The 21,243-nt window shown below is 44.7% G+C and overlaps 1 protein-coding gene across 1 annotated transcript in view; it reads left to right on the top strand.

The window, feature by feature from the left end:
* Positions 1-16,621, top strand: part of LOC127037334 (myeloperoxidase-like) — a 37,926-nt gene extending 21,305 nt beyond the window's left edge. Inside the window, exons 7-10 of the mRNA XM_050928932.1 lie at positions 1,663-1,915; positions 9,168-9,338; positions 12,909-13,146; positions 16,133-16,621. Of these exons, the coding sequence (XP_050784889.1) occupies positions 1,663-1,915; positions 9,168-9,338; positions 12,909-13,146; positions 16,133-16,340 (870 nt within the window). The 3' untranslated portion in view covers positions 16,341-16,621. The remainder of the gene's footprint in view (positions 1-1,662; positions 1,916-9,167; positions 9,339-12,908; positions 13,147-16,132) is intronic.
* Positions 16,622-21,243: the final 4,622 nt, after the last annotated feature.

The following is a 21,243-nucleotide window of genomic DNA, read 5'->3' as shown; positions in this document are numbered from 1 at the left end:
ACTCTAATCTTCTATGATTTCCCTATTACATGTGGTCTGAAAGCAGCCTTTCCTCCTGGGGCTTTCCTGGCTCCAAGGGTGCAGGGTTACCCTGCCAGGCGACTTATGGTGCCTTTGAACGTGGGAGCACTTGGCCTGTGTGGATTCAAACATCACCTGAATCTTCTCATGCCTACCCTTCTAAAAAGGGAGATGATGAAAGAGCAAAATCCTTATTCACTTTCTTCTGAACTGTCCAAGAAAACAGTGGAAAAACCTCTGCCTGCCAAAAGTATCAAGAATCTGCCTCCCTCAGGAACAGTACTGAAGAGTGATATGAAAGAGAGGAACAGGTTTGGGATAACTGCACTTGTAGTCCCCCTCCATCATCCTTCAAGGCCATCTACTTCAGGTTGACTCCAAGATCTCATTCCTGAGTGGTAACAGCTAAATTAGATTGCATCATTTTGGTCTAATGGGTTTATATTTTCTAATAGACATTTCTTTGTACTTATCAGCACTGAATTTCATCTGCAGTTTTGTTGCCCAGTCACCCAATTTTGTGATATCCCTTTGTAATGCCTCACATTCCGCTTTGGACATAATTATCTTGAGTAATTTTGTATCATCTACAAACTTCGCCACCTCATTGTTTAGCTCTTTTCCAGGTTATTTATGAGTATGTTAAACAGCACTGGTCCCAGTACAGAGCCCTGGGGGACACCACTGTTTACCTCTCTCCATTCTGAAAAGTGACCATTTATACCTACCCTTTGTTCCCTGTGTTTTAACCACTTACTGATTCATGAAAGGACCTTCCCTCTTATCCCATGACTACTTACTTTGCTTAAGACCTTTTGGAGAGGGACCTTGTCAAAGGCTTTCTGAAAGTCCAAGTACACTATATCCATTGAAACACCCTTCTCCACAAGTTTGTTGCCCCCCTAAAAGAATGCTACCATGGAGATCCTTGACTTTAATCTCTTATTACCGAGGCATTCTCTTGGGGAGCTTTACAGGCTCAGGAGCTCCGGCTGGGGAGGAAAGTTCATATCTCAGCTATGTGGTATGTGAGTGAAGTTCAGCCCTGTGGAGAGGCCTACACAAGGCACAGGCACTATCCAAGCCCCTCAGGTAGCTGGGCCTTCCTAGTCCACCCTTTTGAATATCAGCACATTGGCTTTTCTCTAGTCCTCTGGAACATCAACATCAGTGGCTCAGAGAGCTCCATGGCTAATTCTTTTAATTCTCTTGAGGGAAAGTTTTCTAGTCCTGCAGATTTAAAATGTTTACCTTCAGCAGTTGCTGTTTAGCATACTCCCTATTTACTATCAGAATAGAAAGGATTTAATTATCACTGTAAGCTATGAATACATCCTCCTGCTCCTTTCAAAACAAAGAACATAAATATTTATTGAAGACTTCTGCCTCTTCTACATCATTAGGGACAATTTTGCCATCAACATCTAGTAACAGAACAAAGCCATTGATAGAATTGTTTTTGTGCCTCCTATATTTAAAATTTCCTTCTTGCTGTCTTTAACTTTCCTAGCTATTTCATTAATGTCTTGCATTTTGACACAGAATTTTTGACCAATCCTATTGATAATGCTAGAAAGTGATCAACTTTTCCTTTAGAAAGAGCATATCTGAACTTCTAACTCAGTCTGTGTTCCCTTCCAGGTAATAACATACAGAGACTACTTGCCACTTCTGCTTGGAGATGAGACTGAAAAGGAAATACCATGCTACAGGGGCTATGATGAGTCTGTGGATCCCACTGTGGCAAATGTATTCTCCTTGGCTTTTCGGTTTGGTCATGGTTCAGTACAGCCTTTTGTGAGCCGTTTAGATGAACATTTCCAACCTTTGGGTCCACATTCCCAGGTGCCTCTTCACCTCACATTCAGTGCTTCCTGGCGGGTTGTAATGGAAGGTAAGCATGCTTTGCCAGGCCCTGCCTGCAATCCTGCTTTGTCAGCAAGGATTCAACAATGTACTTAAGCAGATGAGTTCACTGGGACTTAAGCACATGCTTCAAGTTAACCACATGCTTAAGTACATTCCTGAATCAGAACCTAAAGCTCGTTACATCTGATCATTTGTTTCTATGCATCAGGACATGTTTTCAGTTAATAAATCATTTCCTCAATTCCAGCCAATAAGCAATTTTCATCAAAGTATAATTATTTGGGCAAATGGAGAGAATCACAGAATTGTAGGACTGGAAGGATCTTGAGAGGTCATCTAGTCCAGTCCCCTGCACTTTTGGCAGGACTAAGTATTATCTATTATTAATTATAGATTATTTGAACAGATTATTATTAGGGCTGGCAACTAGTCACAGTTGACTCAAGCATTTAACACAAAACAAATTAGATTAAAAATAATCACAATTAATTGCAGTTTTGATCACACTGCTATACAATTATAGAATACCAAATGAAATTTATTATAAATACATTTAACGTTTTTCTATATTTTCAGATATATCGATTTCAGTCACCACACAGAATACAAAGTGTACAGTGCTCACTTTACATTATTATTTTTGGTTACTAATATTTGCATTGTAAAAAAGATAAAAGAAATAATGTTTTTCAATTCACCTCACAAAAGTAATGTAGTGCAATCTCTTTATTGCGAAAGTGCAACTTACAAATGTAGAATTATTATTTTTAGGGCTATCAATTAATTGCAATTAATACAAGCGATTAACGTACAATAAATTAACACATTATTTTTCAGGAATGTTAATCACACACTTCTCTTTTGCCCCTCTTCGCTTACTGTACTTCATCACTTGGCCAACATTGGCACAGTTCTACTGTGTTTTCATGATTTGGAGTGATTAAATATCAGAAAAAATTAATGGCGCAAAGCAGCAAAAGTTCAGGTCTTTTGAATGGGTCTTTATTTTTAAAAAGCTTCTGGGTGGTTCTCTGGATAAAAAGACGGTCATCTGTAGTTATTGCAAGGCTGAGGTCCAATACCATTGAAGTACTTCAAGTCTTCAGTACCACATGCACACTAAACATGCTTTCACCTCAAGTTCTTGTGCTACAGATAACCTACTGGCAGCATGAATCCCGCCGGCCATGACCGAGTATGCTTGAAGAATTTCAGGATCGCGACAAGCCCCTGGATCAAACAAAGTACAACAGCTTAACCAATGCTATTGCAAAGTGGATATCTATGGACTGCAGACCGCTCAACATTGTAAACCACAGAAGGCTAAAAGATGTTATTCAAACTGCATCTTCCAATCATACACCTTGCCCTCCTGAGGAACTATTGCATCACAAATAAATGACCTCTATCACAACGAGAAGACTACAGAGTTGGAGCTTCTGAAAAATGCACTAACTGTTGCCTTGACTGGTGATCACTGGACATTCGTGTGCAATCACAGCTATCTTGGAGTCACAGCACAGCTGATTGATGCTGCATGGACCCTGCAGTCGTTTGCTTTAACAGTAACGCATACTGAAGAGAGACATGTTGAAGCATGTGCAGAGCACTTCTTGGATGTTGCGAAAAAATGAAATATTCAAGAAAAGATTACAACAATTTTGTACTGACTGCACATAATATGATAGCAGCAGTCATTTGCCTTTTGAACATATGACATGCATCGCTCATGATCTGCAGCAATCAATTACAGTAGTGCTCAGTGATGGTGGTTTTGAAAACATGCTGGCAAAATGTAGAAAATTTGTGGGTCATTTCAAACACAGTCCAGCTAACAGTATAGAGCTAGGAATACAACATGCTGCAAATGAACAGAAACAAGGAACTTGTACAAGATATTTCAACCAGATGGAACTCCACATTGAGTATGATTGAGTGTCTGTGTAACCCACACACCTCTGGGTGTGGTGTTCTGTCCCATCTAGTGGCACAGAGACCACTTGGAGAGAGACATAAAATGAGTCTGTTCTGCAGCCTTGGCTAATAGCCAGTTGGCTTTTTGCTCATGTCTTAGAGACTCATGTACTATGCTCCAGAGGTCCCTAGTTCAATCCTGCCTGCTGATGACCAGGGTCTGTCAGTGTTACATCAGCTTTGAAATAAAGTCACTATCACAGCCACATTAGCTCTTCAAAAGTGCTGACAGGTAAGGATTAAAAAAACTGCAAAAGCTAGAAACACTACTTGAGCCCTGCTGGTTTGTGACTGAACTCCTGCTCTGTGGTTTTACTCACATTCTGCTATATATTTTGTGTTATGGCACTCTCGGATGACAACCCAGCATATGTTGTTCCATTTAAGAACACTTTCACTGCAGATTTGACACAGCGCAAAGAAGGTATCAATAAGAGATTTCTAAATATAGTTACAGCACTCAACCCAAGGTTTAAGAATCTGAAGTGCCTTCCAAAATCTGAGAGGGATGAAGTATGGAATATGCGCTCAGAAGTCTTAAAAAGAGCAGCACTTCAATGTGGAGACTACAGAACCTGAACTGCCAAAAGAGAAAAAACCTTTTAATAATAATTATTGTTATTAGAGATATACCAGTCTCCTAGAACTGGAAGGGACCTTGCAAGGTCATTGAGTCTAGCCCCCTGCCTTCACTAGCAGGACCAATTTTTGCCCCAGATCCCTAAGTGGCCCCCTCAAGGATTGAATTCAGAACCCTGGGTTTAGCAGACCAATGCTCAAACCACTGAGCTATCCCCCTGCCCCATGCATGCATTGGTCTACACTTCTTTGGATCATTATCAAACAGAACCCGTCATCCACATGGAAGCACATCCTCTGGAATGGTGGTTGAAGCATGAAGGGGCATGAGAATGTTTAGCATATCTGGCATGTAAATATCTTGCAATGCTGGATAAAACAGTGTCATGCAAATACCTGTTCTCACTTTCAGGTGACATTGTAAGTAAAAGTTATCTCCCATAAATGTTAACAAACTTGTTTGTCTTACTGATTGGCTGAACACGAAGTAGGACTGAGTGGATTTGTAGGCTCTAAAGTTTTACATTGTTTTATTTCTGAGTGCAGTTATGTAAAAAAATAATAATTCTACATTTGTAAGTTGCACTTTCATGATAAAGAGATTGTACTTGTATGAGGTGAATTGAAAAATACTATTTATTTTGTTTATAATTTTACAGTGCAAATATTTGTAATAAAAATGATCATTTTGTGTTGTAATGAAAATCAATATATTTGAAAATGTAGAAAACATCAAACTATTTCTTTAATAATATTCTATTATTATTTAACAATGCAATTAAAACTGTGATTAATCACAACTTTTTTTAATCTCATGATTAATTGCAATTCATTTTTTAATCCTTTGACAGCCCTAACTATTATTAGAGATTATTATTATTATAGAGGGCTATATTTATTATAGTCATCTTATAGACTTGGGGCTGCAAGACTTTATTCTTTGACAGAGGTTTTCCAGAATGACATTTACAATCTCCATCCCCACAGCTAGAGCTTCTCATAGCCAGGAAAGGGAGATGAGCCAATGACTCTGTGGACCTCACAATGCTAATCTAATTAACTTGGAAGGTACTAAGTTACTATGGTGATGGGAATGGTAGAAAACTCTAAAATGGACAAACAATGGACAGCAGGTGAGCCTGCATTCAGCTCTGGGCACCAGGAGAAAACAAACAAACTGAAGGATGTTAATAAAGAAGAACAAAAATCACTCTAGGACTCTAGCATGCAGTGTTTTTATAGCCATTTCAGTCCCAGAATATTAGCGAGACAAGGTGGGTGAGCGATTATCTTTTGTTTGACCAACTTCTATTGGTGAGAGAGACAAGGTTTTGAGTACACTACCCGAAGAAGAGATCTGTGTAGCTCGAAAGCTTGTCTGTCTAACCAACAGAAGTTTGTCCAATAAAAGGTATTTCCTAACCCACCTTGTCTCTTTGGGACCCCTCAGTGTGTTACAAGGTCATTATATGGGGGGTCTTGAGCTGTCAACCGCCACCCCAAACCCCGCTTTGCCTCCAGCATTTATAATGGTGTTAAATATATTTAAAAGTGTGTTTAATTTATTCGGGGGGGTCGCACTCAGAGGCTTGCGATGTGAAAGGGGTCTCCAGTAAAAAAGTTTGAGACCCACTGCTCTAGGATTCTAGGAAAGATTTTAAAAGCTGCCAGTAACTTTCATTATACTGAATAAATGAAACCTTGCAATGCCACTTAAACTATGAAATTATTTGCAAAAACTAGCAGTGGGTATCAGCAAAGAACTTTGCTGATAATTGTATCTTTAAAGACCTGGAACCTGAGCTGAGGCTAAATTGTGTCTAACTTCTGCTGCAGGGCTAGTTTAATCTTCTACTTTGAATGTTCTGCCTCTCATCAGTGTAGATATAATTCCCGGTTACAGTTCAACATAACTTTTAATAACTGTTCTATGAATACTAATAAGCCACCATTTTTAAATGGTGCTTTTGGTGATAGCCTGCTTAGTTTATAAAACGCATACAATGTACTGTTTTCATATTAAATATTCCTTTAATCAGGGACCCAAAAGCACTTTCCAAACATGAAGTAAGTCTCAAGACCTCCAGAGGTGGGAGTTATCTCCATTTTACAGCTCCAGAAACTGAGATGCAGAGTAGTAGGGCCAGATTTTCAAAAGTCTTTAGGTATCTAAAGATGCAGCTAGTGCCTCGTAGGATTTCCCAAAGCACCTAAGCGCCCATTGAGAAAATCCCATTGGACTCTTATCTGTGTCTTTAGATGGCACCTACCTACCTTTAGCAATCTGGCTCCTAGTGATGGTAAAAAAATTGGGGACAATCAATAAAAAGCAAAAACTGTAAAATCCAGGAAATTTTCAATAAAAAATCAGTACAAACTGAAAACAAAGTGCCTTATCTAGATTATGAACAAATATCTCAAACAGATTTCCCCCCCACCCCCAGAAGACTGCCTGATCTTATCAACAGCATTCTGCTATATTTAAAAAATACCCAATTCTATAGCTCCTTTCACTCACATTTAGCTGTAACTCTTTCATTTTATATGTATTCCATGCTAACCAGATACAGATACAATGGGACAGAGTGCAGCCATTTTAGAACTGACTGCCCTACCTCTCAACTTACTATGAACTGAATCTGACTCATTCCCCAGAATCTTAAACCAAATTAGCCACAGTATGACATGGGTGAACTCACTACTTGTGAAGAAGTAAATAGTCATTTGAGCAAGGGCTTGAACATGGCTCTTTTACATGATAGATACAGGCCCTAGCCACCAGGCCATAGAGCCAACATCTCTAGCTTGCTGTCTCTGGCCCAATGAATTGTTTAATACCAAACGGAACAGCTTCAACAGGAGTGACTGGGACACCACCACACTCAGATTAACCAATAGCCTGGCAGCTAGGGCTCTTACCTGGGATGTATTAGAGCTGAGTTGAAGTCCTTGTGCCAAATCAAGCCGAGGGGGGATTTGGAAACAGCTTTTCCTCTTGCCTGCCTACTGGGGAGCATGCACTTCAGCCAGTCTCTTGCCCACTCTCCTTATTGCTGACTGTCTTCTGCACAGGACCCAAATGGGACCAAGCCTGCTAGGGGAACACCTTGCTGATAAATCCTGTTGGGACTTAGGTGTGCGCTAGGGTGCTGAGCAGCTTGGTGGCATCAGGATCTCGGAGGTTCTCTGCATGCCCAGTGGTGGAAATGTCGGTAGCTATGGAATTGAGGTGTCTACAGAGTTGTAGAGGATCTCAGCGCTGCCTAAATGTTGGACTCAAGCTTATGGCATGCAAATTCAGGGTCTAAGTCCCTTAGTGGCTTTAGCCTGAGTCACCTCTATAGACTCAGCGTTATAAGTACCGTGTGGCTTTTTAGAAATTAAACAACAGCTTCTGACCAACAGCCCTGAACTCAAACTATCCTGAATATCAAAATTGCATTGCTAGCAGCCCACATCACCCACCAGCGAATGGAGAGGCTGAGAGAGCTCTAGGCAGAGAGCCAAGCAAATCCATTCCTTGCCCTTCTGAGTTACACATCAGCACCAGTCATGGCTACTGGATATAGTCCAGCCCAAATCCTGATGGGAAGACAACTCAGAACTACTGCTCCAGCTTTGGAAAAGAACCTGTTTCCAAAGTGGCCAGATATGAAGAGCATAGACAGATCAGGCTAAAAGAGGTTATGAACACTTCTAGGATAGACATCGGGCAGAGAGCTGCCAGGTGTAGAACCTGAGCACCTTGTTCATATCAAATTGGGAACAGCATAATACAGTTTAGCACTGCATTACATCACCAACAGAAGGATTGTTCAGTGTGTTTTAGGAGGTGTAATTAAGAGCAAAGATGTAAAGCTAAGAAAAGGAAAAATTAAGCTGAATTTCAGGAAAATGCTCCTGAGAGCATCAAGGTTGGCCAACTCTTCCAAGGGAAGCCAGGGGATTACAAAACCATTGGGGAGAACATTTTAAAACTAGACAGAACAAACGGAACTGTAAAACAAAGCCGTTCTTTGTGAGGAGGGCCTAGAAAGGATCAAGGAGAGCCAGGTGAAATTTTTCATTTGAAACATTTTTTTTCAATGAATGGGGGCTTTTTTTGTCAAAATGGAACTTTCCACTGCAACTCCCCCCTTTGAACAACATTTTGGATTCTTGTTGAAAACTTGAACACCCAACATTTCAGCTGAAAACCAGGTATTTTTCACTTTTTGCCACTGTTAGTCCCAAAATTTTGATTTTCAAGTTTTTGATGAAAACCTAAAAACTTTTGAAGGCAAATTTCAATGAAATTTTTCCCAGGAACAAAACACACATTGCCCAGCCAGCGCTACCTGTGAGGCCTTTTCCAGCTCCTGTTTTATTGCTGTGAGGTAAAAACACAAAGATCCATTTTTCCTGAAGGAGAAGCCTTCCCGGTTCTTCCTGTTCAGTTTACTAAAACTGCTTGGCTTCCTTTGAGTGATTCAAATTGTTATTGGACAAAAGGCCTCTGCGTCTGCAGACATTCTTAGAAACTACTCTGGTTCCTTAGGGGGAACATGACGCATACTGTTAGCTAGGAATGACCTCCTCAACCATCAGAGCGGGAAGGATCTCAGGTGACCCCTAGGGAGCAAAGTGAGCATTGGGGCTAATCTTCTGTTACACAAAATGAAGCCTACAAGGTGGAATCTATTACAAACTGTTCTGTTTCTTTCTGGACTTGACCTTTATTGCAGGTGGAATTGACCCGCTTCTCCGTGGTCTGCTGGTTGACCATGCAAAACTAATGAAACAGAACCAAATGATGGTTGAGGAGCTCCAGGAGCGGCTTTTTGAACAGGTAGAAATAATTGGACTGGATCTAGCATCCTTAAACCTGCAACGTGGAAGAGATCATGGTCTTCCAGGTAAGTAATACTGCATCCCACAGGCAGTAATAGTGATTTTTCTGCATTGTTTGCAGCTGCTCCCACAATGTCCTAGGCTTTTTCCAGATAGCCAAGGAAGGACAGCCCCTGCCCCTGAGGAGATAAGGATGGGTGGACAGACAGATGTTAGGGAGGAAAAATGATTCTGTACTGATTATCAACATTCACCAAAAGGCTTTTAAGTGGGATTTAAATATGGATAATGTGGGGCCTTTTGGACGAGCTTGGGGAGTCCATAAATGGGGAGGAGGGATTTTGGGGAGAAGGCTGGAGGTGATTGGCTGTCAGAGAGCATGACAAATGGGCAGATGGGGGAGGGACCCTGGTGGAGTAGAGGAGAAGGGGGGAATGCAACTCTGAAAAAGAAAGATAACCAGGGAGGGGCAGAACTGTACGGAGATTTAGAGGTGGCAGCCAGGGGCTTAAATCTGATGTCAGAGCAGAGGGACATGATCAGATGGATGGAGAAGGAAGGAAGGAAAGGGGGAAGGATAGCTCAGTTATTTGAGCATTGGCCTGCTAAACCCAGAGTTATGAGTTCAATCCTTGAGTGGGGTCACTTAGGGATCTGGGGCAAAAATCAGTACTTGGTCCTGCTAGTGAAGGCAGGGGGCTGGACTTGATGATCTTTCATGGTCCCTTTCAGTTCTAGGAGATAGGTATATCTCCAATTATTAAATGAAAAAAAAATTAAGGTGGCTCTATTGCTAGATTCTGATAGGCCAGAAGGAATGGGTGTGTCTGGGTGGCCAGAGGGAGGCTGGTGCAGCAGTCAGGACCTGGACTAAAGCTCTGGTATGGGAATAGAAAGAAAAGGCAGGATCTTGGAGATGCTGAAGAGGAAGCAGCAGAGTTTGGAAATGGCCTGGATGGGCAGCAAGGGAGAGGGTTTGAGTCAGAAATAGCCCCTGTGGTGCAGGCCTGAGTGACAGGGGTTGGGGGCTATTGATTGTGATGGAGAAGAGGGAAGGGAAGGTGTTTGGATTTGGCTGTGTTCAGGATCATATGAGACAGGACACCCAAAGGGAGATGTCAGAGAGGCAGGATTGGATGGCAGGAGACAGATAAGGCATGGAGAGCTGTGTGAGCCATTAGTGTGCAGATGAGAGCTGAATCCTGTGAGGCTGTGAAGGGAGATCAGCAAAGGGCAGAGTCCTAGGAACCCCTGAGAGGGACAGAGGGCATCCCATCAAATGGGACACTGAACTTGAAGTCAGAGGGGTAGGAGAGGACAGTGTCTCAGCACCCAACAAGGAGAAGATGCCCAGGAGATTTTCTGCTGTAATTATCTCAAACTCTGACAAAGATTTGTGGGTCATGGTGGACAATCAGCTGAACGTGAGATCCCCCTGCAATGCCATGGCCAAGAGAGTTGATGAGATCCTGGGAGGCATAAACAGGGGAATCTTGAACAGTAATAGAGAGGTTATTTTACCTCTGTATGGGGCGCTGGTGCGACTGCTGCTGGAATAATGTGTACAGTGCTGGTGTCCACAATTCAAGAAGGACATTGATAAATGGGAGAAAGTTCAGAAAAGAGCCATAAGAATGATCGAAGGATTGGAAAACCTGCCTTATAGCGAGAGAGTCAAGGAACTCAATCTATTTAGCTTGATGCTGAGAAGGTTAATGATTGACTTGTAAGTCTGTAAGTACCACATGGGGAACAGACATTTGATAATTGGCTCTTTAAACTGGCAGACAGAGGTATAACAAGACCCAATGTCTGGAAGCTGAAGCTAGACAAATTTGGATTTGAAATAACACATACATTTTTAACAGTGATGGTAATCAACCACTGGAGCAATTTGACCAAGGACTATGGTGGATTTTCCATCATTGGCAACTTTTGAATCAAGGTTAGATGGATTTTTTAAATGACACACTACTTCAGAAGAAATTCTTTTGGGGAAGTTTCTGGTCTGTGCTTTACAAGAGGTCAGACTAGATGATCGTGGTCCCTTCTGGACTTGGAATCCATGAAAACTGTGATGACTAGATTTTTCCCAGCAGGAACAGTATCTGGATTTCACTTTTTGGTAGAAATTGCTCAAACTTTCGAAAGCAAAACAATGTCCTTTGGCAGATTCAGACCCTTGGATTATTATTGTTATTTGTTTGACCGTAGAACCTAGGAGCCCAAGTAATGGACCAAGACTTCACTGTGCTAGGGCCTGTACAAACCCAGAACAAAAAGACAGAACAAGAATCTAAGTACAAGATGAGACAATAGATGGCTACAGACGTACCTCCGGGGAAGCACAAAGAAACAGCGAGACAATATTGATCAGCACGACAGGCAGTGGGTCTCAGAACAGCAGCAGCCTACCTGTTGGCAAGCTTTTGTAGGCTTCACTCTCAGGAGAGTTTGAAGGCAGATAATGAGGTAGCTTTGAGAATGTTGACAGGGAGCTCCTCCCATGTGCAAGGGACAGCGTGAGAGAAAGCTCAAAGGTGCTTGTTTGAAAATTTAACAAGTGGGCAATGGAGGCTGCCATTGGCCAGTCAGGTAGGAACTGACACCTAGATGGTGCATGAGAGATGATAGGCAGGGTGAGGCCTTGATGATAGGCATCAAAGTGAATACATGCAGCTTGTGTTTGATGCATTAGAGGAGTGGGAAACAGTGGAGGGATCTAAAGAGGAATGATGTGGTTAAAGCAATGGGCTAGGAAAATTATCCTTGCAGGAGTAGTCTGGATTGTTATGAGCGGGGCAAGATTGCATTTGTCAAGGCATGAGAAGAGATTGCTGCAGTAATTGAGATCCAAGATGAGGAGATCCTGGCCGCGAGCTGTAGCTGTGTGGATGGACAGGAACGGCCCTATCTTAGAGATGTTTTACAGAAAGAATCAGCAAAATTTAGACATAGCTGGACTGTGAGGATCAAGTCGAAGATGGTGTCCAGGTTAAAGGCCTGAATGAAGGATTTGATTTTCACCCAGCCTTTACTCTCCTGCATCTTGCAAAGCTTGGCTCTGGTGCACTGGAGCAAGGGGTGCTACATGTCTGCTTACATCCCCCAGCCCTCAGAATAATGGGGCTGGCACACAAGGAGTCACTGCCTCTTGCAGACAGGGAGGGAGAACTGGCCTTGGGGGCATCCAGCGAGACACTGCCCCTGAACAAGGACTTTGCCTTATGGACACAGTCTAGCTCATGGAAAAGCCAACCCCTCTCCCCCAGTGACACTTCAGAAAGTTACAAGCATCTGAAAACAGGGATTGATAATAGGTCCTGTGCTGCATTCCTCATTGATACGTTCACTCCCAGTAGCACATAGTTATAAAGTTAATAGGACAGTGAACTTTCCAACTCAGCTTTAACTCCCACTCCCATTTGTGAAGACAGAACTTTGTTAATTCAGTATCTGATTCTAGATGACACATCAACATCTGCTGAAATATTTTTTTAAATCCCGGACAAAGCAAATGTTACTAGTGGGCACTGGCAAAGGGGGCTGCATGTGGAGAATGGAGGACAATAGGGAGATGCTGGCACAGATGGGAGGGAGATGGAGGTATTGACTGCTCTGCTTTGGTTCTGCAGGGTATAATGCCTGGAGGCAATTCTGTGGGCTTTCACAGCCTCGCAACTTCGCTGAACTCTCTAAAGTACTGAGAAATCCTGAGCTGGCCAGGAAGTTCATGGATCTGTACGGGACACCAGACAATATCGACATCTGGATTGGGGCTATGGCAGAGCCGTTTGTTCCCAATGGCAGAGTGGGACCTCTCCTGGCTTGCATCATTGGAACTCAGTTCAGGAAATTGCAAGATGGGGACAGGTAGACTGACTGGAAAGTGAATCTCCACTTCCATTTTATTAACAAAAGAACAAATGGCAGTTGGTGTCATGTGCTGTTCCATTCCCTCACCGCTGGAATTGCTTGGTGTTCCAAGCACCACAGCTCAATACCGGAGTTTCATTCACAGTTATTCAAGGGGCGCCCCTGTGGGAAGGGCAGTTGATTAACCCCTACGTGGCCAGACAGCTCCACTCACTGGTGCATGGATGGTCTGTTGAGGGCTCTGAAGAAAGGTGAAACACCCCTTAAATCTCTTTTAAAGGTGGTAATTTCTGTGGTCATTATCCTGGGTGTATGAATCCAGCCTGCTTCAAACCAACATGAAAAATGCAAACACTATGTCAATTTTAATTTCTGTTTCATGTATTGCCACTTTCAAAACATTTCTTAGAAATGCAGGTTTAATTTGACTGTTAACGTTGCAGCGGAGTTTTCCTTTTAACAACGTCAGCACCATTCTCCCATAATTTACGCCGTGCAAAAATACTACATTAAAAAAAGTTATGCGTTTGCAAAGTCAAGCACTCAGCCATTAGGAAATGCCAGAAATAAGGCTGCCTGCAATCTTAACTCAGCACCCTTGTGCGTGTGCATTTTGACAGTCTTTTTAATTACACGATTGTGTGTTGTCGGGGTTCTGGGAACAACAACACAGGACGGACAGCGCTCCAGGAATGAGGCAGCTGTTCAATATTTCTTCTTATTGTTCAGCGTGTGGCCCCTGCCGTGTTCACCTCACATCATCCAAATCTTGCACTGAATACAGAATTCGTCATTTCTTCATGGGCAGTTCCAGGGCTCTGACCGTAGTATCACCAATGTATCTTCACAACACCTCAGTGAAGTAGGAAGGTGTTATGGGCCCCATTTCACAGATGGGCACAGAGCTAGGAACTCCATAACTTACAAGTGTTTGTTTTGCCTGCTAAATGTCACACCCAGGCCACAGACCGTTGGGAGCACTAGAGTTCTTCAAAGAAATGGCAGGAAAAATTGGCTAACGTGGGCAAAGCTACCTCTTTCCCTCCCCTTGTTCTCAAGGGCAGCCAAACCATTTTTGCTGAAACACAGCAGAAAAATCCAGCTTGAGGCAGAGCCCAAGCCTGGTGAATCTCAGCCTGCAGGGTTCAGGTCTGGCAAAGGAACAAGTGATAAACCAGAGGAACCTGAGCAGGGCCAACTTCCTCCCCTCCCTCCTTTGTCCTCTCTGCCACAGGCTTGATGGTGGGGGGATAAGTTATTGTTTCCCCACCTGAGAGTTGGGGGGGAAGTGTCCCATTTCTCCCTCCCCTCAGATGACCCTTATACTAGCACGTATAGCACTGCAGGGAGTTGGGGTCCCAGAAAGGCCCCCAGTATCATGCAGTTCAAGCGAGCTTACCCCCCTACACATGCCTGCCTCCTCTCCAGTACCAGGAGCCTCACAAGGTCTCTGCACTTGGGTCACCCGGGTTCCTCTCAGGACGGGTGCACCTAGGCCTCTTTCTCCATTTTCTTTAGCCAGGAAGACTGTGCTGGGTTCCTGGTGGCTGCCTTGTGCTCCTTCCCTCAGGTAGGGAGCAGCTAGCTCCTGCCTTTTTGCCAAACTGAGCCAGGCTCCCTCCTTTTCTCTCCCCTCCAGGCCTGGCATTGGCTGCAGGTATAACAGGGCAGGGCTAGCTAGGCCCAATGGCTTTCTTTAACCCCTTTCGTGCTGGTGGGCAGTTTCTCTGCTTGACCACATTTGTATCTTTTCCAACTCATTGTGCAGCCCTGCCTAGCCCATGGCACACCATCCAAGCACTGGGTGGAAGACAGAATAGTGTATTCCAGGAACTTGCCCTGTTGTGGGGAGGCATTAGCCCATTTTACTGACAGACCCAGAGGTCTCTTTGCTCCTGTTGGAGCTGGGGCCATGATCTAATTGGGCTGGTGAGCACCTGCAGGCCATGCTACAGCCAGTGAAGGGCACAGTCCAAGGGGCTGGAGTGCTGTACGCTAGGAGCTGCCTGTCCTCCTTGCTCTGTGAGACTGGTGTACAGGAGACCAGATTCTCAGGGCTGCTGCTGCCTAAGCATTCCCCACGCTCCATGAGGGAGGAGGAATCCTTGCCATGCTGTTAGCGTGGCTCCTGCTACTGGAGTGAGCCAAGGGTTGTTTGGGGACTACACAGTATGTGATCATTCAATGAAGGTCTCGAACACAGCCCATACGCACAAGAGGGCAGAGTTAGTTAAGATTGTGCAGGCAACCTTAATTCAGGGATTTCCTAACTTTTGCATAGATTCAGAGATATTAAGGCCAGAAGGGACCATGGTGATCATCTAGATCATCTAGATCATCCGACTCTCAAATGTTTGTACTGGTGACCCCTTTTATACGAGTGCGACCCCCACCCCCTTATAAATTAAAAACTCTTTTTTATATATTTAACGCCATTATAAATGCTGGAGGAAATGCAGGGTTTGGGGTGGAGGCTGACAGCTCATGACCCCCCCCCCCCGTAATGACCTTGTGACCCCCTGAGGGGTCCTAACCCCCAGTTTGAGAACCCTTGATGTAGTCTGACCTCCTGCACCCCCCAGGCCAGAGAACATCTGTGATTCCCACAGAAGCTTTTTAGCCCATGACTTTGCAATCTAAAGTTCTTTGCATTTTCAGTAGAACTTATCCGTATAGAATTTCTCTAGAAATCTTGAAGGCATTTTGGCTATAGGAGATTTATTAACATTAGAAAAACACTTTTTTTTTTTTTTTTTTTAACTACCAGCTGAAAATATGGCCCAACTGCAGCTGGTGGGAGTTTTGCTGCTGACTGCAATGAGTCCCAGATTTCACACACCACCATTTGTATTTCCTTTTCACAGGCAAGGCTACTTTTCATATCAATGGAGACAAAACAAAATCATGACCCCCCAGGGCTAAATTCATTCCCCAGGAGGATAAACACGGGTAGTAACACTGCTGCTTTTCTGCTTCTTTGTAGATTCTGGTGGGAGAATCCCGGGGTTTTCACTCCACAGCAGCGCCGTGTCCTGAGCAGAAGTTCATTGCCACGGGTTCTCTGTGATAACACTCGCATTAGAGAGGTGCCCAGGGATGTGTTCAAGGTCAACCGCTATCCTGAGGATTTTGTGAACTGCGGAGTGATCGACAGTCTTGACTTGTCACCTTGGAGACAACGCAGTAACTAGGGAGCGGAAGGTACAACTGGACCCCATGCCCAGAGAAATACACACAACTGGGCCCATGTGGAGACTTCTCCTCCCCAGCATTCCCTGGCCTTTCCTCCCCAGATCAATCTCAATCCCCAAACAAACTCACACTTCCAGTCACCCTTCCTCCAACAGAACCTTCCTCCCAATCCCCCACCTTGATCTTTCCATCTGCCCCAGAGGCTCCCGCTTGTCTTCACTGTAACATGAGGGTATGTTAGCACTGCTTGGCGGAGTTGTGTTAACCAACACACTGGCAAATACACCCATTGCAAAGTTGGTTTTAACACCATGTTAGTTAACACAACTAGTTCAGGGCCATGTTCTGTCACACCCTGATTTTCTAGTGAACACAAGCCCATTGACTCTCTTGTCCCTAAGGCATGGTCACTACCAGGCCCTGGTACCAATGACCTGACCTTCACCCACCCTGTTCACAGACTGTAGGCTGGATCCAGCTGCACTGAAGATGGTGGGAGGCTTTCCATTTACTCCAGTGGGAGTTGGACTGGGAACCCTAAATCCCTAACTTGGGATGGCTGTGGCTCATTTACTCGTACAGTTATCTTCCTAAGAGACACAGACTCGTCCACTCATTCCACTTCATGAAAACGTAGAGGTTTGACTAACATTTCATTAGGAAGGTTTCTCAGGTCCAGGATTGGCTTTCTGGAGAGAGACACCCAGCCCTATCCCAGAACAGCTTGCTCAGGAGCAACGACTTGGGTCTTCCACATCCCAGGGAAGTGCTCTAACCACTAGGATATAGAGTCACTCTCTTTCAATGACTCCTGTTTTATATTGAAAAAAATTACATGTTTATTGCTCCAGAGAGGCTGATTCTGTTGGCTGGTGGTCAGTGTACTCACCTTGGATGTGCAAGATCCAAGCGCCTAGAGCAAATCAGGAACATGAACCTGGGGCAAAAGACATATCCGGCTTTAAGACTAAACTTGATAAGTTTATAGAGGGGATGGTATGATGGGATAGCCTAATTTTGGCAATTAATTTGGCAACTGATCTTTGATTATCAGCAAGTGAGTATGCCCAGTGGTCTGTGATGGGTTGTTAGATAGGGTGGGATCTGAGTTACTACAGAGAATTCTTTCCTGGGTGCTGGCTGGTGAGTCTTGCCCACATGCTCAAGGTTTAACTGATCGCCATATTTGGTGTCAGGAAGGAATTTTCCTCCAGCGCAGATTGGCAGAGGCCCTGGAGGTTTTTCGCCTTCCTCTGCAGCATGGGCACGGGTCACTTGCTGGAGGATTCTCTGGAGCTTGAGGTCTTCAAACCACAATTTGAGGACTTCAATAACTCAGACATAGGTTAGGGGTTTGTTACAGGAGTGGATGGGTGAGATTCTGTGGCCTGCATCGTGCAGGAGGTCAGACTAGATGATCATAATGGTCCCTTCTGACCTTAAAGTCTATGAGTGCCCTAACCACCAGGCTACTGGGTGTCCTGGGATGGGCAGGTGTTTGCACTCATATTTGGGTGTGGGAGATTTTGAAAGGCCTCAGTTTTGTTTTGAATTGGAACCAAACAAATTAGAGGCGTCATTTTTCCCAAATGGTAATTGCTGTTTCTGGCCAGCCCTAGTGTTCCAGTGGAATTCAGGTGTCAGGGAAGCCCTGGTTGCAGCAGGGTGACTAATCTCTCAGAGAGCCAGGACCAGTGCCATGCAGGGTTTGAAAAATCAGGACAGCACCCTATGGAACTGGACTCTGAATTGAATGGGGAGCCAATGCAGAGAACAGCATGTTGGGATGATGTGTTCCAAGGGTCTTGTGTTGCTGAGTGATCAGGTTGCTGTGTTTTGAACAAGCTGTTTTTAACTCAGGGCTTGGGCTTCCCTCCCAGATAAAAGGAACTGCAATACCCAGCTTAAGTGTCACAGTGTGCAGATCATTGTGACCAGCTCTGCCTTTCCTACCACCGGGCACAGTTGGGCCAGCCACAGACAGCAGGGAGCTTTTTTCTTTGTTGCTGTTGCTACATAAATCAAAGAGGACCCTGGGCTGTGGACCAGAGTGGCAGTGTGAGGGCAGATGGCTGGGACTGTGATAGAGAAGGAGTGCTTTTCCTTTCCCACACATATCACATCAGTCTTACCCTGGTTCAGCTTCAGCCAGCTGCTCTTCATGCAGCTGCTGAGCTCAGAAGGCAGCGAGAAACTGTCCTGGGGCAAGTACACCCCATTCCTCTTTGGGGCAGGGAAAAGGGCATTACAGTCCTGTGGCTAAGTCCACCTGAACACTCTTAGCCTTAGGCCATACAGCCTAATGGCCAGAGTCAATACGGCTGCCCTCTCTCGCAGGGCCTTAAGGCCTAATGGTTGGGGGGGGCACCGCCAAAGGGCACCGCCCAGACCCTCTTTACTCCACCAGGTCCCAGCCCAGGGCCCTGTCAGCGGAAGTGTATTCACCATTGGGTCAGTGGGGATCTGACCAAAACATGCTGATTTAGTGTCCAGTCACAGAACCATAGACGATTAGGGTTGGAAGGGACCTCAGGAGGTCATCTAGTCCAACCCCCTACTCAAAGCAGGACCAATCCCCAACTGAATCATCCCAGCCAGGGCTTTGTCAAACCGGGCCTTAAAAACCTCTAAGGATGGAGATTCCACCACCTGCATAGGTAACTCATTCCAGTGCTTCACCACCCTCCTAGTGAAATAGTGTTTCCTAATATCCAACCTAGACCTCCCCCACTGCAACTTAAAACCATTGCTCCTTATTCTGTCATCTGCCACCACTGAGAACAGTCGAGCTCCATCCTCTTTGGAACTCCTCTTCAAGTAGTTGAAGGCTGCTATCAAATCCCCTCCACCCCACTCTTCTCTTCTGCAGACTAAATAACCCCAGTTCCCTCACTTCTTCTCATAAGTCATGTGCCCCAGCCCCCTGATCATTTTCGTTGCCCTCCGCTGGACTCTCTCCAATTTATCCACATCCTTTCTGTAGTGGAGGGCTCAAAACTGGAAGCAATACTCCAGATGTGGGCTCAGCAGTGCTGAACAGAGGGGAAACAAAGGCACGCTGTTGACTCATATCCAGCTTCTCATCCACTGTAATCCCCAGGTCCTTTTCTGCAGAACTGCCCCTTAGCCAGTCGGTCCCCAGCCTGTAGCACTGCATGGGACTCTGCACTTGTCCTTGTTGAACCTCAGATTTCTTTTGACCCAAACCTCCAATTTTTCTAGGTCACTCTGGACCCTATCTCTACCCTCCAGTGTATCTACCTCTCCCCCCAGTTTAGTGTCATCTGAAAACTTGCTGAGCGTGCAATCTATCCCATTGTCCAGATCTTTAATGAAGATGTTTAATAATACCTGCCCCAGGGCTGACCTCTGGGGCACTCCACTTGATACCAGCTGCTAACTTAACATTGAGCCATTGATCACTACCCATTGAGCCTGACAATCTCATGTGGTGCAGAAAAGGCTGCAGGAGGGAACTGAGCCTTGCTGGTCTGCATGGTGGCAGAAGAGCCATTAGCGCTGGGCTTCAGCTTAATCTTTCCCTTAATTTCAGCCCATCGCTCCTAACTGTACCCCATTCATAGATGTGTAAGGACAGGCAAGACCCTCCTCACCCTCTAGTGTGACCTCCTACATAGCGCAGGCCAGAGACCATTACCCAATCAGTCCTATACTGACACCAGTAAGTTGTGATTAAGCTAGAGCATAACTTTTAGAAAGAGACACCCAAACTTGATTGAAAGCTGGAGTTGTTCATAGCCTTTAAGGGCAAGAAGATCCTTGATTACACTCAGTAACTCCTATATTGAGCCTAATCACTTGTGTTAAATTAAAGCATTTCAGTCCCCAGGAGCTGAACGCAACAGGGACCGGGAGACAGCAAGGTGCCAGTGAGATGGAGATTCCATCCCATCCTTTGGTAATCTGCTTCAGTACTTGACCACCCTCACTGTGAACCATTAGAGTTTCTTGCCAGTTTAAATTTGTCTTGCCTCATCTGCCAGCCACTAGGCCTTGTAATGCCTTGTCCAGTAGATTAAAGGGCCCTCTAATATCAGATTGAAAAGAAGCTGGATGATGCAGTCGTGTTTTACAGTGCCGGTGATATACCTTTTATTCCAACGGTAACTAGGCAGGTGTGAAACTACACCCGCTAAAGAGAAATTTCTCTAAATCTGCAGGACCAGAGAATTTGCATCCTAGAGTTCCAAAAGAATTGGCCAAGAAGCATTCTGAGCCATTGATCTAAATTTTTAACAATATTAGAAAGAATAGGAAAGTCCCAGAGGACTGGGGGAAAAGCTAATATTCTGCTTATACTCGAAAAATGTTCAGCACCAAAAACTGCTTCACTCAGAGACAGAATACACAATAGTTCAGGGGACATTTCATGTCCAGGACGATCCCAGCCACCCAGGAGCCTTCTCTGCTTTATTAACACCTTGCCCATTTCACCCCACAGAACAAGCATCCAGTGACTCTGTATGATGGAAGTTGAGATTTCCCTGGAGGGCTGGATTGAGGAAGCTGCTGGCAAGGATTCTTCACTACTTTCAGTCTAACTCACTACTGACACTTGCTGGCTGGAACGCATGGCCTAGCTCTGTGGCTGGCTGGAATGCATGGCCCACCTGCTGTCATTTTGCCTGTGTTTGTGTCCATTTTCTTCCATTTGCAAACACTTCCAACACCGATGTAACCCTCCTTCCACTCTGAGTTGGCAGCAACAAGGGTCGGGTTCAGTATCCAGGGGTTCCTTTTCAACAACGCAATGCAAAACCAGCTCAAATCCCCACCTAGTGACCTGGGACAATTACATACCATCCCCCTGGGCGCCTCTAGGAGGCAATACTTCCCTTCTCGCAAGCACGGAGCCTGAGTGTAGCAAAATTCTTTTAATAA

The sequence above is a fragment of the Gopherus flavomarginatus genome, chromosome 19 (assembly GCF_025201925.1).
Source record: "Gopherus flavomarginatus isolate rGopFla2 chromosome 19, rGopFla2.mat.asm, whole genome shotgun sequence".
NCBI classification, from domain to species: Eukaryota; Metazoa; Chordata; order Testudines; family Testudinidae; genus Gopherus; species Gopherus flavomarginatus.
This window is presented reverse-complemented; position numbering and strand designations above follow the sequence as displayed.